Raw genomic sequence first — 20,098 nt, forward strand, 5'->3', positions numbered from 1 at the left:
CAGAATATTGGAAATAAAATCAAAAATAAACAAATGGGACCTAATTAACCTTAAAAGCTTCTGCACATCAAAGGAAACTACTAGCAAGGTGAAAAGACAGCCTTCAGAATGGGAGAAAATAATAGCAAATGAAGCAACTGACAAACAACTAATCTCAAAAATATACAAGCAACTCCTACAGCTCAACTCCAGAAAAATAAACGACCCAATCAAAAAATGGGCCGAAGAACTAAATAGACATTTCTCCAAAGAAGACATACAGATGGCTAACAAACACATGAAAAGATGCTCAACATCACTCATTATCAGAGAAATGCAAATCAAAACCACTATGAGGTACCATTTCACACCAGTCAGAATGGCTGCGATCCAAAAGTCTACAAGTAATAAATGCTGGAGAGGGTGTGGATAAAAGGGAACCCTCTTACACTGTTGGTGGGAATGCAAACTAGTACAGCCACTATGGAGAACAGTGTGGAGATTCCTTAAAAAACTGGAAATAGAACTGCCTTATGATCCAGCAATCCCACTGCTGGGCATATACACTGAGGAAACCAGAAGGGAAAGGGACACATGTACCCCAATGTTCAGCGCAGCACTGTTTATAATAGCCAGGACATGGAAGCAACCTAGATGTCCATCAGCAGATGAATGGATAAGAAAGCTGTGGTACATATACACAATGGAGTATTACTCAGCCATTAAAAAGAATACATTTGAATCAGTTCTAATGAGGTGGATGAAACTGGAGCCTATTATACAGAGTGAAGTAAGCCAGAAGGAAAAACATAAATACAGTATACTAACGCATATATATGGAATTTAGAAAGATGGTAATAATAACCCAGTGTACGAGACAGCAAAAGAGACACTGATGTATAGAACAGTCTTATGGACTCTGTGGGAGAGGGAGAGGGTGGGAAGATTTGGGAGAATGACATTGAAACATGTAAAATATCATGTAAGAAACGAGTTGCCAGTCCAGGTTCGATACACGATACTGGATGCTTGGGGCTAGTGCACTGGGACGACCCAGAGGGATGGTATGGGGAGGGAGGAGGGAGGAGGGTTCAGGATGGGGAACACATGTATACCTGTGGTGGATTCATTTTGATATTTGGCAAAACTAATACAATTATGTAAAGTTTAAAAATAAAATAAAAAAAATATATACTTCAAAAAAACCAAAAAACAACAACAAAAAAAAGCACAAGCATATTTTTTTTAGTACAATAAAAGTTGGATCAATTATTTTATAAAACATAGGAAGCAATAAGCATGGCATCTGTATTATGGACTTGCACTTGACCTGCCTGTACTTAAAGCCTATCACTGCCTTTGTGTAGTTATATAAATAGGGCAAGTTACCCAACTTTTAAGTATCTCTGTATTCTAATCTATAAAATGGAGATAATAATATAAGTCCCTTATAACATTACATAGAACATTATTCTATGAATAAAATTTTTATTCATAGAAGAGTACTTAGCAGTTAGTAAGTGCTATGTACATGATTGCTCTAGTTATAAAATTATTATAATTAAAGATTATGATTAAATTGTGGTTCTCAAATATAACTTTGAAAATGACCCAGTGCTGACTCAGTATATAATTTCTAAAAATACGATATACTTCTACTCAAAGGTTAAAGGCACTCATGTTTCTGATGCTAAAGAGAATGATAATATAAAACTGGAAGAACAGTAGATAATATATATGCTCCATTACTATTTCTCCAGTGCATAGTAATGTGCTTTCCTGCACATAGTAGGTTCTTAATATGCTTTTATTAAAGGAATGAATCATATTAAATATCAAATATTAACAAACCATTAAAATTTCATCTTAAGATTCAAACAACATGAGCATATTCCTCTGCAAATTCCATATATGAAAAATTAAATTTCAGAAAGACTAAATTAATAATTGATTCCTCTGCTTAAAACCCTCTTAATGTTGTTTTGAACAAGATTTTACTATGCAAATATTCTACTTGCACAGAATAGTTAAGAATCCACTGCCTGAAGTGGAAGCTGACGCCTGGCAGCAGCTGAACCTTCTACATGTTCTTGCTGATGATCCTTCTTGCCTCTGTTAAAAGGTCTTGAGGGTTAAACAGGTAGAATCCTTTAATAATAAATTTCACACAGTGCAAGGCCACTATATTGTTGTCCAATCTTTCTTATTCTCAAGTTGAACTTATTTCTCGTTCATTTCCTAAATTATCTACAAATGACCCTTCAGAAAACTAGGTTCCAGCAAGATAGATTTATTATACCTAACATTCTAAGAAATTGGGGATAATGCTGAATCAATGCCTTTATTTATTTATTTTAAAATGTTACCTTTTCTTTAAGTCTTTATTGAATTTTTTTTACAATACTGCTTCTGTTTTGTGTTTGGCTTTCTGGCCAGGAGGCATGCGGGATCTTAGCTCCCCTACCAGGGATTGAGACCACACCACCTGCATTAGAAGACGAGGTCTTAACCCTTGAACAACCAGGGAAGTTACAAGTATCAGTGCCTTACAAGAGCTGTATCTAGCCTGTGCTTCCATTGGAGTTGACATGGGCTGATCTATCAGATATGGCACATGACTGCAGATACAGTTACTGAATATTCACAGCTGATTTGACTACATTTGCTGTTATACAGTGGAGAAGGCAATGGCACCCCACTCCAGTACTCTTGCCTGGAAAATCCCATGGACAGAGGAGCCTGGTAGGCTGCAGTCCATGGGGTCGCAAAGAGTCGGACTCGACTGGGCGACTTCACTTTCACTTTTCAGTTTCATGCATTGGAGAAGGAAATGGCAACCCACTCCAGTGTTCTTGCCTGGAGAATCCCAGGGACGGGGGAGCCTGGTGGGAGGCTGTCTATGGGGTCGCACAGAGTTGGACATGACTGAAGCAACTTAGCAGCAGCAGCAGCAGCAGCTGTTATATAGAGGACTGGAATTGCGATCATTAGCAAAGATATTATACCATCTATAGATACATGCTGTAAATTCAAAGAATTCAGGCTTGTGCAGTTAAAACTGAGAAAAAATGACATAAATGGCTCTGGATTCTCACTTTCCCATATCCATTCTAAATCTTAACAGTTAAGCATTATCATCCAGTAAATATCCCTTCATGTCAGACAAGACAAACCTCCAAAAGCAAAAATCACACATCCTAGGAGCTCTTTTTTGCCACATAATCCATAAAAAATAAAATTCACATTAAATATCTTGTCACATAATTACTTTTGGGTTAAATGTTTTAATCTAGGTATCATTCATTCTTTTCCTTTACTTTTAGGTCTTATCCTAATATTATTGTATTTTACATGAAGACAAATACAGCATCACACAATTTTGTGCTTCCCCAAATATTTTTCAGTCATGTAAACCTGTTTTCTCTAATAATGTTCAACAATGCAGTGTACTTTCAAAGGTCTGTTTAATCAGGTTTGAAATAAATGAAGGTAATTACTCTACAGTCTCTGAGAATCTATTTGCAAAATAGAGTGGTGTATGAGACTGTGGAGGCATGATGGTTGTCACTAAAATTAAATATTCCTAGAAATATGGTTGTCTGATTAGGAACAAAATTAGGGCAGTCCGGAACTGTAAATTCCTTATGGAAAATGCTATATGGAGTGGTACGCATTCATGTAACATACCAGAATGGGAATGAGAGGCCAGAAGACAGGGGTAGAGGAAATAAAGAAAAAAATCAACAAAACTCAATCATCATCTTAACTTGGATTACAAACCTGTATATGGGAATGAACACCTAAAAACAGCTCCACTTTTTTCCACTGTGCACCTTGCTGTCCACTTTGAGCCCACAATTTAGAAGTAACATTGTCTTTCTTGCTGAGTACCTGCAGAGATAAATCAAGTAAGAAGTATTGAAACATTGTGCCTTGATACATTTTAAACATGTAGAATTTTCCCAGTATTTCTTTTAATTTTAATGTCAACATGAATCCCTGAGAGAAAAGCTCAGACAATTTTCATTAGATATCTTTGTTTTCTAGAACAGCACTGAGTCCCCCAGGGTACCTTACTAGCTCTGTGTAATAAAGTTGTGCATGAATATCTGTCAGTCAAGTCTGAAGGTATCTGGGCACCATTTAATTAAGAATTCTTAACTACCTTATCTTTTAAAATCTGACAGCAGAAACAACTTGAAGTTTCAATACTGAATAACATTCATGTAGTCACATGAAAAGCACAGGATTATTTACTGAAACATAGTTTTGAGAATGACCTTGTGTTCAGTGGGGATGGTGAAATTACAACAGACGCCAATTCAATTCCAACAGCACGTATGGGTGATATAAGCAGGCATCTTCTTATCTAAGCCATTAAGAGTTCCCCACCCAATGAACTCTCACCAGTACTACTGGGGCGGGGGAGGGGGTGGCTTCCCAAGTGGCACTAGTGGTAAAGAACATGCAAGAGACTTAAGAGACATGGATTCGATCCCTGGGTCAGGAAGATGCCCTGGAGGAGGGCATGGCAACCCACTCCAGTATTCTTGCCTGGAGAATTCCATGGACAGAGGAGCCTGGTGGGCTACGGTCCATAGTGCTGTAAAGAGTCAGGCACAACTGAAGCGACTTAGAACATTCACACGAGTACTACTGGGCCCTCATTCTAAAGGCAAATTGAGACTCAGCAGATAAATAATCATGGCTCTTCATTTAGATGACACAAAAAGAGCCATCAAGGGAGTAACTGAGAAGAATAGTTTCACGTTTTAAAATAACTGAATTAGATGATGTATTTAATTATATCACGACATTACTTTTTAAAAATACAAATATGTACAATGGAATTATTATTCACATAAAGGTGTGGAAAGGTTTTGGTTTTTGAGAGTGAAGTTAATTTTGAATGCTTTCATCATTGGTTTTTAAAGATGTTAAATAGAAATGGTTATTTTTACAAAGTTAGAGTTTTCAGAGTCATATAAAAATTAGTATGCAGCTAGCAAAAATACCACTAAATTCTTGGTCCATAAAATTCAAGTTGAATTTTAAACATATTGAAGTCAAGAAAACAGAATTTCTAAAAAATGTAAAAAATCATTTTTGAAGGATACTAAATGAGTCAAGGCTATGGTTTTTCCAGTGGTCATGTATGGATGTGAGAGTTGGACTGTGAAGAAGGCTGAGCACCGAGAATTGATGCTTTTGAACTGTGGTGTTGGAGAAGACTCTTGAGAGTCCCTTGGACTGCAAGGAGATCCAACCAGTCCATTCTGAAGGAGATCAGCCCTGGGATTTCTTTGGAAGGAATGATGCTAAAGCTGAAACTTCAGTACTTTGGCCACCTCATGCGAAGAGTTGACTCATTGGAAAAGACTCTGATGCTGGGAGGGATTGGGGGCAGGAGGAGAAGGGGACGACAGAGGATGAGATGGCTGGATGGCATCACTGACTCAACGGAAGTGAGTCTGAGTGAACTCTGGGAGATGGTGATAGACAGGGAGGCCTGGCATGCTGTGATTCATGGGGTTGCAAAGAGTCAGACACGACTGAGCGACTGAACTGAACTGAAAATGAGTATATAGGAAATAGGTCTTCTTTGTATGAATATTGCTGTACATACAAATCACTAAATAAAACTGTGTTCATATAACATAGTACCAACATTTAATGTCCTTTTATTCAGCCATGCAGAAAAATATGGATTGTATGTATTACCACTGTAATTATTTGATAATTAATTGCTTATAAAATTTAAGGCTGTTTTTAATTTTTCATCTACTAATGTAAACTCATATTAAAAAAATATGAAAGCCTATTTCAGACAATTAATCTCAACCACAAAATACACCCACTAAATAATTCTCATTTTTCTGATGGAAACCCTGTAGTCAGTTGTATTGATTGTTTTCTCTAAAACAATTTTTAAAGAGTCAGTGTAACACAGAGGTAAATTATAACTTCAATCTACAAGCCTACTTGGATGTTTTCAGGTTATTATATGCACACATACATATACACAAACAGGTTTAGTCTTTAACTGTTTTTGGTGGAAAGTCTCACCTATAATAAATAAAACTATTCCAAAATTGATTTATAAATTTAACATATTTCCAATTAAAAAAGTAACAGCATTTTACAAATAAGATATGTTTATCTAATTTGGGGGGATATAATACTTAATATTGCCAGAAAAATCCTAGAATAATACTAAAATTACATCAAGCTAGCTGAAAAGAAATGGATAAGCAGGTGATCTACAGTGTATTTCTCTCTACTTGTTGGGAAAAAGAAAGCAGGTAACCCAAGTGTCACCTCTTTGCAAATATACTAAATATAGGGCTTCCCTGGTGGTCCAGTGGTTGGGAGTCCTCCTGACAATACAGGGGACATGGGTTCAATCCTTGGTCCAGGAAGATCCCACATGTCATGGAGCAAGTAAGCCTGTGCAGCACAACTACTCAGTCTGCACTCTAGAGGCTGCAAGCCGCCACTGCTGAGCCCACAGGCCACAACCACTGAAGCCTGCGATGCCTTGGGCCTGCGCCCAAGAGAAGCCACCACGAGAAGCCTGCGCACCGCAACTAGAGAACAACCCTGGCTCACTGCAACTGGAGAAAAGCCAGCGCACCGCCCTGAACATCCAGCGCAGTCAAAAAAAAAATTAATTTTTTAAAAAGATACTAGAAAGAGATAACAATGGAGTGTGATAAATAATTCTATATTGAATTAAAATTTTCCTACAAAAGATTCTATTGGGATAGTGGACAAGAAAAAGAATCTCTGAGTGAAAGATACATTAGAGTTGCCTGTGAGATTCTTGCAACCTTTTGTGAGTTTCAAACAGTTTAATATATATATATATGTGTGTGTGTGTATATATACATATATATATATATTTTTTAAACCAAGAAACAATTTGAAAGAGACTATTGGAGAATGTAGCACCACTACATCAAAGATAACAAGAATGCACATCTAAATATCACCCAAGTGTTTATATTCATTTGTTGTGTTATTCACAGAATATTGACTCTGAAACCTATGACATGTTTCAAGCGTAAAACAGTATCACACAGAAGCTGTAGCCTCAGAGTAAATTCCATAATCATATACAACATTATAAACTATACCTCAATAAATTAAAAAAAACAAACAAACAAACATGAGGTCAACTGGCTACTTGAGTTTTAAAACAAACTTTACATGTTTATAAATGGTCTTGACACACTTTTATATGTCAAATACATTTGAAAAAAAATAGAAGAGAAAATAAAATGACCTAAAATAGACCATAATCATAAATAGGGTAGTTAAAAAAATTCTATTAGACATTCAGGTCCAATTCTAAATTTTTTCAGTCATAATGTTTTGAAACCAGTTGATAATTGTTGGTAATTGTCCATTTCTCATTTATTAGCACACGATATATTTTAACAACACTAAATTGCATAGTATGAACTTTTATAGAACAAATTTGGAAAACGCCGTTGCCTAAGCAGTACCTGGAGAGAACCAACTGTGGCACCATTCATATGAGTCCAGAACACCAGGGTACATTTTGGTCCCGTGCGTGAAATGACAGGAGTAAGGATATCAGCTATGTCACCAAAATTTCCATTGGAACTATCAGCATACAGGTACCAGCCATCTGCGGTATTTCTAGGGAAAGAAGGATGTGTTTATCAGATAAAAACGAAGAAGAAACTCATAAATACAGTTTGTCATTGATCATACATTACAGTTCTGTAATTTGTCCTAAGAATATAACATGCTGTTTAGCATAATGACGACTCATAACCTTCAGCATAGACATTCTTCTATTTTAATTTTTAATCTATGTAGCATTGGTACAATGTGCAAAAATTACGGTAAAGGCTAAAATTACCAAATATAACATGTAATGACTTGATCTTTTTTTTTTTTTTTACAACAGTACTGCCAATACTCTGATCAGTTTTGTAGAGCTTATTTTTATGCGGGTAAAATGAGACTTTGAAACACTGAAAACATTTAGAAGAGGCATAAAAAATGTAACTATAAATATAAATAATTAAAGCATGAAAAAGAGAAATGAACTGTCCTGGGGTTCTATTAACTGGTCTAAAGTCTTTCAGGTTCAAATTTATTTTCTCTATTAAGTCAGTTTTACTTAAACATATTTTAATAAATTGGTAGATAATTTTTAATGTGTGTCTTTTCTCTCTGAATTTCATACAGGAGAGGGAAACTAATGATGGAAACAAATATCAGTGTAATCTTGCCATAAAGGATAGAGTTTATACCCTTATTTTAATTATCAATTCAAAAAAGAGATAAGACATGCTATGCAACACAGAGCTTTTTGAAATATTAAATAAGGAAGTGATTGCTGAAAATTCAGGTATTCTTTCACTTCTTTGATTAATTAGCTTTCACAGCACTTTTTCACCACATGAGACACGAGTACCATAGAGTTTAAACTTGCTACTTATTAAAACCATTTGGAAAACTGTATAACTTCTGGAGGAAAGTAATATGAAACATTAATAGAAAACAGATGGAGACAAAGAGGAAAGTGTTCATCCAGTCACATGTTTACTGAGTCAGTCTTTCGAGTCTTACTTGTCCGGCAGTGGGAATGTGACTGTGGACAAGATGCATGACAGGGCTGAGCCCTGGCCACAGCATTTACTAGATGGCACTTTAGGCAAGTTATTTAACCTCTCTGAACCTACTGCTTTCTTCGTTTATAAAATAGGATAGCTCCATGTTATTAACAGGAATTAGAAATAAGTGGAACCTCTAACACAGTACCTGGCCCATCTAATATATTTAATAAGTGGGAGTTGTGATTTGTGATTATGTTTATGTCACTAATTGCTGCTAATGGAATAAAGAGTTTAGTGTCCTATGAACTACACAGGTTATGAATTAAGATTATTTTTAAGAGGCAGGATTATCACTTTAAATTGTCAGCATTGTGTGTCAATGACTAAACAGTTCCAGCTTTTTTCCTTGTGTGTGCTTAATATCCCAGGATCCCACAGATGCTGAGAACAAAGATGAATACATGAATTATTCAGTGGTTCAGGATTCACTGAAATTCAGCTCCATTTCAGTAGACTTTTTTCCCCAAAATTGGCAAACTGACTGTAAGCTTAATACAGATATCCAAAGAACTAAGAATAGCCATTTTATCACAAAGGAAAGCAAAGTTGAAGAATTTACTTAATCAGATATCAAGATTCATTATAAAGGTAGAATAATCAAGATAGAGTTGTACTGGAGTCAAGACAGAAAAATGGGCCAGAGAAATGGATTAAAAAGTCTTAAAATTCTATACATATTTGTACATCTGATTTATGAAAATCTTAGTTCTTTAGAGCAGTGAAGGAAAGGACAATCTTTTCAATGTGGATTGAACAAATTATGTAGTCCTATGAGGAACTTTGACCCCTATTTCACAGCATTCAAAAATAATAAATTACAGGAAGAATATACCCGAAATGTGAAAAGTAAAACAATAAATCTTGTCTAGGATATGTAATAATATCTTCATGATATGGGACTGAGAAAAAATTTTAAATAATATATAAAGATTACTAACTATAAGAGGAAATACTAAAAACTAGGACTGTATTAAAAAGCAGAGACGTTACTTTGCCAACAAAGGTCCATCTAGCCAAAGCTATGGTTTTTCCAGTAGTCATGTATGGATGTCAGAGTTGGACTATAAAGAAAGCTGAGCACTGAAGAATTGATGCTTTTGAACTGTGGTGCTGGAGAAGACTCTTGAGAGTCTCTTGGAGAGAAAGGAGATCCAACCAGTCCATCCTAAACAAAATCAGTCCTGAATATTCATTGGAAGGATTGATGCTGAAGCTCCAATACTTTGGCCACCTGATGCGAAGAACTGACTCATTGGAAAAGACCCTGATGCTGGGAAAGATGGCAGGAGGGAGGAGAAGGGGACGACAGAGGATGAGATGGTTGGATGGCAATGAACTTGAGTCTGAGTAAACTCCGGGTGTTGGTGATGGACAGGGAGGCCTAGCATGCTACAGTCCATGGGGTTGCAAAGAGTCAGACATGACTGAGTGACTGAACTGAATTGATTATATAACTACATATTTATATAAGGAAGAACAACAGGATGAAATACTGCCAAATGGTAATGTTTTATCTTTGGGGCCATGACTATTTCATCTCTTACACAGTGTCTGGTTCACTCTCAACAATAGTTGATACTCTCAAAAATACTTGATAAGCAAAAAATACTTTTAAAATCACATGTGGAAACAAAAACACCAAGGGAATACTAGAGCTGTAGATCAGTTGATATTATGCAAGGAAATTTTATAATAATATGTTCCAGGCTAGGGGAGAAAAAATATAAAAAGACAGAACAGTATGAATAGATTTGGAGACCATGGAAGTATTTGGTGACTAAAAGTCATAATTCTAGTAATGATAAAAGCATCTAATCAATGGTTCTTCAACTGGAGGTCCTTGCACTAATTTCACAGCAACTAGACAATGAAAATATACAAATGCTTCATTTCCCCCAACAATACAATTTGAGAAAATTCAATCACAATAACGAGAGTAAATGAATTGTTGGAACAATTCTAATTATATTCCCTTGAAATATCCCCTCACCTGCAAAGAAAAGGAAAAAGGGAGACATTTCAGGAGATCCATTTGAAAAATGTAAACAATATAACTGCATTTGTGTTTTAACACTGCCCTATGCACACTGGGCTTCCCCAACGGATCAGCGGTAAAAGAATCTGCCTCCAAGGCAGGAGACATGGGTTCAATCCCTGGGTCAGGAAGATCCACTGGAGGAGGAAATGGCAACCCCAGTATTCTTGCTGGAAAATCCCATGGACAGAGCAGTGTGGAGGGCTACAGTCCACAGGGTGGCAAACAGCTGGACACAAATGAGGACTGAACATGCAGAAGCACATCCACACAGGACCAGTGTAAAAGTATATCATCTGGTTACTAGTTTTATAGGCCTTAATTGAGGACATATGATGTGTGTATAATGTCTAAAGGAAAATGAAGAATGATCCAAGCACGTGCCTGAGATGAAATTATTTGAGCACGTACCTGCAAAGGAAATCAACTCCCCTCCTGGAAAGAGTACAGCAGTAATGATCATACCTAACAGTGCTGTCACTCATAAAATATCAGCATCTCTCTCCCAGCCTTCAAACTGTCTTTTCTCATACAGGGCAGGAAGTATGATGTTTTATAGAAATATACCTTTTCTAATAAAACATAGCATAAACCACAGTAGTAAAGGTTTAAAGAAAGCACAGCTTTATATCCAGGTGTCACAAAAGTAAAGATCCAGGTGATGATACAGAAGTCATTAAAAAGTCATTATAAAAATAGATCTGATTTACAGTCAAGCTATTTTTTAAAATGCTGCCTAAGCATCATAGGATAATCAGTTTCTAGAGCCTCAGTATTACACAGATTAAGTGATTTAAAAATTGACATTTCCCTCTTATTTGAGAAGTGAAGTGAAGTTGCTCAGTCATGTCCAACTCTTTGCGACCCCATAGACTGTAAAAAATAAAGCCTTGCATGGACAAATCAAAATATACAGGTACAGTATGAGGGACATATTCTTCAGGCTTATCCTCTGTGTTGAGATATATCTTATGATTATAATACTGTAACAGGCTGTTGTAATATACCTGATGGTACATGAGTGACTGAAAGTTGTCATGAACTTGATTACCTTCATGAGTAGCAGAAAATACAAAGTGTTCAACAGTATAATTCTCCTGGGGATTTCCATAGTATCACCCTCATGTCTGCAATGAACCATCCTTGCCATGTGTAACTCCTCCCCACCCCTCCTACCAGCTCCACAATCTGATCCACCGACTGCTGGAGTAACCTTCTTAAATAAGACAGAACACTCAGAGTTCTCATGTGGGATTTTTAAAATATAAGGGAAAAGGAACATTCCTTCTTGAGTGTCAGGACATGACCCCACCCCCATCCCTGATCCCCACCCAGGTCTGAAACCAGATGTGCAGGATTCCAAAATTCCACATATACCCTCTACATTCTGCTGGAACATTGCAAAAGACCAAAAAAGAAAAAGTTTCTATTTGATTTTATTGGTCCTTTACAATATACATTTGATTCTACCATCTGGCTTAGAAATCTTCAATACACCTTTACTTACTTAAAGTGAGATCCCTGAACTAAATTGTATGTTCCTGGATTGCAAGTACGTAAGAAGCCTTGGTAAAATACACATCAATTCATTACATACACTGTCCTGATCAGCTGACTATTTTGTTTCATTTTTTTAATAGTTAGAATTTCTTGATAAAGGAAGCACTGAATTAATTTGCTTCTGGTGCAAGCTTGTTGATATCATCATTTTCTTGTAACAAGCCTGTCCATAGAGCGGTCTTTCATAACGAGAAAAAGTGAGTTAGTTGCTCAGTTGTGTCTGACTCTTTGTGACCCTGTGGACTGTAGCCCACCAGGCTTCTCTCTCCATAGAATTCTCCAGGCAAGAATACTGAAGTGAGTAGCCATTCCCTTCTCCAGAGGATCTTCTCAACCACAAAACCCAGGTTTCCTGAATTGCAGGCAGATTCTTTACCATTTGAGCCACAAGGGAAGCCTCTTTCAGGCTGAATTGGTATCTTAGTGGGGGTCAGAGAACTTTTTTTCTGTGAAGGCCACAGAGAAAGTATTTTAGGCTTTTGGGGTCATATGGTCTTTGTTACAACTATTCAACTCTGCAGCATGAAAGCATCCATGGACCACTTAAATGAATGATTATAGCCATGTTCCAAAAAAAAACTACACTAACAAAAACAGGCATTAGGCAAAAACTGGCCCACAGACCACAGTTTATTCAGCACCATTCTTTGGATAAAAGTCTCAACTCATCGAGATCTGAGAAATAACTTTCTATACTAACATCCAGCTTCAACTTTCATATATTATTTCACTCAGCCACCCAGATTTATACTCATTGTATGTGTTCATGCATTTACTTGAATACATCATGTATTTCCTTCTCTCTGTCTCCCTTATGTTGGTCTTTCTTCTGGACAATGTATAACCTCTGTTGCTGTTCAGTCACCTGGTCATGTCCAACTCTTCGCGACCCCATGGACTGCAGAATGCCAGGTCTCCCTGTATCTCACCATCTCCCAGAGTTTGCCCAAGTTCATGTCCATTGCATCAGCCATCCAGCCATCTCATTCCCTAAGATGAGATGAGTATAACCTCTATCCTTAGTCTTTTTCCTAAAGATTTACCTTCCATAGCATCTCTCATCTGCAGCCTACCAGGCTCCTCCATCCATGGGATTTTCCAGGCAAGAGTACTGGAGTGAGTTGCCATTGCCTTCTCCATGCCTTCTGCCATTGCCTTCTCCATATGAAGCTAAAGTCTCACATAGACATATGAAGGCATATATTTTAACTTAATCTATTACGGTATCTAGAACACCTTGTAAAATGGCTTAAACTCAACGGATGCTTAATAAATATTTCCTGAATGTGTTGCTAAATAAAAGCAGTAGATATTTCTTGCTTTTCTATAAAAAAATTCTTCTTTACAAATAAAATTTGCACCTCAATTGTGAAAAAGGGATTTACAATTTGAGCAGTGCCTTTTAGATTTCTCCTTCCTAGTCTTATGAAACAAAAAAATGAAAAAAACATTTGTTGAAATTTTACATAACCAGCTGGGGTTTTATCAACACAAAATTTAATAACAAAGGTATTAAAGCCAACTGTTTTAATTAGGAGCATCCATGGTTCTTGTTTCAATATTGTATGACATTCCCTGGAGAGCAGCTCTTTGTGAGGCAAGAATAAATATATTTAAAAGATAACAACTGATAAATATAGAGGTCTTATATGGAAACTCCTAAATTTACACAACACAGCTGTATTTATCATCTAATGCCAAAATAGGAATTTAGAATGCTCATGTATGTATATTCTTTGTTAAATAGATTTCAGACCAAAGAAACACTAGCTCCTACAATGTATAAAATATTGGAATTTTTAGATCAGTCTTTAAATTAGTATGCCTTTAAATTAGGGAGTATTAAATAATAGTTTATTATTTGATACTTGCAACAAGACTTAAGAAAGTAGGATTATTCATTACTATTTCATACATGAGATAACTAAAAAAATTTGCCAATGGTAACTTGCAAAATACTGAAGTCAGGACTGGGGACTTAGATTCATCACCCCATGCCTTATACTCTTTTTAAAATAAGAACACTTGAGTTATGCTTAGATAGAACTGATATTTTTACAAAATAACCTTCCTATTCAAGTATGTATTTCCACTTATCTATTTTTCAGTGTTCCTCAGAAGTTATTTTTTAAACTGCATTATAATTAATATACAGTAAACTGCTTATATTTTAAATGTTAAGTTTGATGGTTTTTAATAACCTTTTACATCTGTATAGCCACCACACTGGATATAGAACATTTCTCTTACCCCAGAATATCTTCTACTAGTTGTCCTATAAGTATGATGTCTGAATTAGCAGCATTAGCCTCACCTCTTGGGCCCTATCTCAAACCTACTGAATCAGTAACTCTGGAGTAAGGTTCATTCAACAAATTTTTCAGCTTATTCTGGGGCATATTAAATTTTGAGACCCATTGCTCAAATTTGCTAACAGTTAAAAGTTGCTAAATGAAGATGCTAATCCAAAAGGAATATGCAGAAAAATAAACATTCAAGCTTCATTATCCTTCCTGAAATGAACACTTTAGCAACGATAACTTTGAGATTAAAGAATTTTTTTAATAATTGTTAGAACAATACATTTTCCGTTATATAATGTGGAAAAAGGCCCTACGTTTTAGTAGTAGAAGGAGAAGAGGAGGAAAAGGAGGAAGAGAAGAAGGAGGTGGGGACAGTAGGGAGGAGAAAGGAAAAGGAAAAAATGGTTAGGAGAAGTAAGATATCCATTTGCAAAATAATGAAGCTGGACCTTTACCTTTATATCCCACACAAAGATTAAATCAAAATCCTAAACATAAGAGCTATAAAACTCTCAGAAGAAAGTTTAGAGGAGGACTTTCCTTGGGGGTTTAGTGATTAAGACTCCATGCTCTCAGTGCAGGGGGCAGAGGTTCAATCCCTGGTCAGGGAACTAAGATCCCACATGCTGCATGGCACAGCCCAAATACAGACTAGGGAAAAAGCCTCATGATGTTGAATTTGGTGGCTATTTGTTGGCTATGATACCAAAAGCAAAGGTAACCAAAGGAAAAATAGATAAACTGAACTATGCCAGAAGTAAAGCTTGTATGCATCAATGAACACTAACAACAGAGTGAAAAGTCAGCACATAGAATCTGAGAAAATATTTGCAAATCATACTCTGATAAGAGATTAATATCCAGAATATACAAGGAACTCCTACAACTCAACAATAAAAAACAAAAACCCCATTCAAAATGAGCAAAGGACATGAATAACTATGCAAATTAGCTAAGCACATACAAAGATAGTCAATGTCACTATCATTAGGGAAATACAAATCAGAACCACCGTGTGATATCATTTCCCACTCACTGGGATGGCTATTATAAACCCCTCCCAGAAAAAAAAAAAAATGCTGTCAAGAACGTGGAGAAAGAAATGTTTATTATATGTGTAAAATTGTATGTTAGATATATTTTGTCATAATAAAAAATTTGAAAAGACTTTAATAGGAAGCAAATTAAAGATCTTGTTATCTTTCTGGGAAAAAAAGCATTAGCATTATTTGAGTCTAATATTTAATATCTTCCAATACTTGCTTTATTCCTTTTACCATAATTATATAAAGAAAATATTTGTTATTATTGTTCAGTCTCTCAGTCACATGGACTTTTTATCTTAAGCATGGTACACATAAAATCAAATCTCCTCTAATTTACCCAGTGGATCTTACCAGTATCATCATTTTCTACAGGCTCCATGTCATGAAAAAGATTGAGAAGCCCAACTATATTTAAGCTTTCTTTCCTTCTACTGGCCACTTAATTTAGTTTTACAAATATAGTAGCTGAAAGTCGAAAGAGAAATGAGAATAAGCAGAAGTATAGCATTCTGTATCAAAAAATATATATATCTGTAATGGAGAGATAACTGCTTGGACATATTTTCCTTTTGAAAAGCAGTTGGGCTGATTCCATAATCTAAAATCAGCATAAGCCTGCTAGTGTCAAGGAGGTAAAAGAAATGTACAAGCCGTCTCTGTTAACAGGCAACAGGCTTGTCAGATGTAAATGGCAATCACAAGTATGCAAATGAGTCATATTTTCCAGTCAGATTCTTATTCATTCAACATTATCAGGGTCTGATAAAAACTAAAATGTTCTATGCTCAAATTTTAAATGATTCCTGTATTTGAATATTTTTCAATATTATTAAAGCTATGGTGCCTTGAGATTAAGCACTTCTACCTTTTTCCCATTTTTTTAAAATGCCACACTGTACTAGAGATTAAACTAGCAATAAAGCATGAGTGAGGAGCAGCTATGATGTGTAAAACTATCTGTTGTCCTGTGTTGCACACAGAAAGCTGACCCTCAGATCTCTGCATCTGTACAGAGAGCAGGTAATTCGGTTCTGATTCTTAACCTTCTCACAATCACACTGATGAAAGGGGATTCATTCTGTGCCATGAATTCCCTGTGCCAGGCCACCGGAGTTCAACATCAGTATTTTAAAGCCTGGTATACTTTGTTAAGGATGATCATGAACTATCATTCTTTGACCTTTACATTATTCTACAGCACTGCTCATCAGCAGTTGCTGTTATCAGTTATTTATAGTATCACTGGTCTGTGTTGGAAAGGGCAATCGAAATTCTGAATATACAAAAGATGTAGATCACGTTAGAAGTATTTGAAAATGTAAACAAACACTACCACAGTGTTTTGTGGCTAATCCTCTGTTTTCCTAATAACGTGAATACAGAATGTCACAACGGGAATGTAAACTAAGGCAATGCTAGTAATGAAATGAACATGGTACAAGCTATAACAGTTTAACGTGTTAAAAGGGAAATCTTCTTTGAACTGAATGTGAACAGCGAATGGGTCTAGTCCAGGACAACTTTGGAGCCAACTATTCTACTTCATGAAAAGCCTCTTGTGTCCTTTCCTTTTAAATCAATCTTTGAAATACATCAATGCTATTGATACTACTGGGCAGTCATATTTGTTTCAAAAATTTTGCTGATAAAAATTGAATTACCAAATTTAATATTTAAATTTTAAAATAATTTAATAAATATCATTTAATTTAAAAAAATCTATATTTTCTAATTAACTCACTAAAAGCTTTCCCAGAATATTAATTTGAGTTCAAGACATCCTAACCAACAGGATAACTGTGTTTCATTAGATAACTTTGTGTTTAATTTAAAATAGACTGAAAAGTAATCCCTGGAAAAAATTTAGATCCCTACTTTAATATCAGGAAATTTTATTTTAAACTTAGTGATTTCTCCAAAGAAATTACAGCCCAAGATATTTTTCTCTGTCTTCTCTTTTACAAGTACTGCATACATCTCATGTAAAATATATCCAAAGTTAATAAGTGTAATATACCTATGCACATAAGTTAAAAGCATATCAGGAAATAATCCATAAAAGCACCATAATTCTATCTAAAGCAGTTTGGAAAAGAGAACTAATTTTATCATCAAAATTTTATTATTGTCTCCAATCTCCTCTGGCTTTGCTTTTAGCTTTTATTTATTTTTTAAGAACTCCTCTATTGGTCCAAATAGCAAATGCTTCAATTGTGTTGTCTTTTCATCATCCCTTTTTTCTCACAGTTACTTAGTATGCAATCAGCACAATGGTAGGTGTTGTAAAATAGTCAAATTGTTAGCACCCTTTTTCTCAAGATACAGTATCATGAAGGCATTAGACAAGTAAATTAATATTAGTGGTATTCTCAGACACATGCTGGAATACAGCTAATACCCAAAGAACTATTTGGATTTGACTAGAGAGAGATCAGAGAGTTTCGCAGAATTGACTTTCAACCAAGTTTGAAAGGATGGTTTGGAGATTGTTGAAAGAAAGCACCATGCATGACACAGAGTCCCACATTTGCAGAGTAAACAGATTCACTAGAAGAACAGGAGAGAGGGCTAATGATGATGTGGCCAAAATAAGAAGCCTGAGTCACACAAGAAAAGACTTTAATGATGAATGTATTAATTAACCTTACTCTGGTAATCATTTTGCAGTATGCACATATAGAGAATTATTACATTATATAACAAGCTTACACAATGCTGTATTATCAATTATATCGAGATAAAGTTGGAAACAAAAAAATCATAATACAAAGCTAAGGAGATGAAGAATGTTAACTTGGATGTTGGCTAAGTGCCTTAAATTAAGAACTCAAAACAAAATGAGAGATCTCTTTCTGTTCCCACAGAAAGGTCCTATTGGACTTCTGTCAACCCAGGCTTCTAAGTTAAAAACAAATAATGCTCTTTAGCAGCTCTTTTTTCTTTTTCCTTGCATTTCCAGTTAGTCCAATTGTATTACATTTATATCATACAAGTATTACATCAACTCCTCCAGCCTTTCCTCTCCTTTTTGTCCTTCTTAATTTCCCTTCTTACTCATCACTTGAAGTATTTCAACAATGAATTAGCCCTCTAGCACAAAGTGCTACTCCAATCAATTACTATTACCAATAACTTTAGAAAAGCAAATTCAAGCACATCTTTCCCTTCATTAAATGTTTTATCAATCATTCTACTATTGTAAAATAGTTCCAGTTCTGAAGACCTCTATAGAATGTGTCATCTAGGTTCCATTAACTTCTGATTTTCAATTAGAATTGGCTGGTATAAGATACTAGCAGGAGACTGGAAGGTGGAAAGAAAGAGCATTCAGGGTATTTATTCCCACAATCCCAGTCCCTTCCCTCTCTACCTCACCATTTTTGTGGCAGGGAGCCACAAAGTGAAATAGAGATAGAAAATCTACCAGAAAAAGAATTCAGAGTAACAATAGTAAAGATGATTCAAGATCTCAGGAAAAGAATAGAGGCACCGATGGAGGTGATACAAGAAATGTTTAATAAAGAGATAGAAACTTAAAAGAACAAAGAAAGATGAATGATGTGATAACTAAAAAAATTAAAAATACACTAGGAGGAATTAATAGCAGAATAAATGATGCTGAAGCATGAATAAGTGAGCTGGAAGACAGACTGGTGGAAATCATTGCTGCAGAACAGAATAAAGAAGAATGAGAAGAAAAAGGGGCAGTCTAAGAGACCACTGGTACAACATTAAATGCACTCACACTCATATTACAGGGGTCCCGGAAGGAAAAGAGAGAAAGGATCTGAGAAAATATTTTAAGAGGTAAAAACTGAAAACTTCTCTAACATGGTAAAGGAAACACTCAAGTCCAGGAAATACACAGAGTCTCGTACAGGATAAATCCAAGAAGGAACACATCAAGACACATATTAATCAAATTGATAGAAAGTAATGACAAAATCTGGAGAAGGCAATGGCACCCCACTCCAGTACTCTTGCCTGGAAAATCCATGGACAGAGGAGCCAGGTAGGCTGCAGTTCATGGGGTCGCTAAGAGTCGGACACGACTGAGCGACTTCACTTGCACTTTTCACTTTCATGCACTGGAGAAAGAAATGGCAACCCACTCCAGTGTTCTTGCCTGGAGAATCCCAGGGATTAGGGAGTCTGGTGGGCTGCTGTCTCTGGGGTGGTACAGAGTCGGACACGACTGAAGCGACGTAGCAGCAGTAGCAGCAGCAATGACAAAATCACTGCAGATGGTGACTGCAGCCATGAAGATTAAAAGACGCTTACTCTTTGGAAGGAAAGTTATGACCAACCTAGATAGCATATTAAAAAGCAGAGACATTACTTTGCCAACAGAGGTCCGTCTAGTCAAGGCTATGGTTTTTCCTGTGGTCATGTATGGATGTGAGAGTTGGACTGTGAAGAAAGCTGAGTGCGGAAGAATCGATGCTTTTGAACTGCGGTGTTGGAGAAGACTCTTGAGAGTCCCTTGGACTACAAGGAGATCCAACCAGTCCATTCTAAAGG

General features: G+C 36.0%; 1 protein-coding gene across 1 annotated transcript in view; it reads right to left on the reverse strand.

Moving 5' to 3' along the window:
* The window catches only part of MALRD1 (MAM and LDL receptor class A domain containing 1), a 570,138-nt gene that overhangs the window by 365,247 nt on the left and 184,793 nt on the right, over nt 1–20,098 (reverse strand). The window contains exons 22-23 of the mRNA XM_027560003.1: nt 7,488–7,644; nt 3,760–3,870 (exon numbers count right to left, since the gene is read on the reverse strand). Of these exons, the coding sequence (XP_027415804.1) occupies nt 3,760–3,870; nt 7,488–7,644 (268 nt within the window). The remainder of the gene's footprint in view (nt 1–3,759; nt 3,871–7,487; nt 7,645–20,098) is intronic.

This window comes from Bos indicus x Bos taurus, chromosome 13, assembly GCF_003369695.1.
Source record: "Bos indicus x Bos taurus breed Angus x Brahman F1 hybrid chromosome 13, Bos_hybrid_MaternalHap_v2.0, whole genome shotgun sequence".
NCBI lineage: Eukaryota > Metazoa > Chordata > Mammalia > Artiodactyla > Bovidae > Bos > Bos indicus x Bos taurus.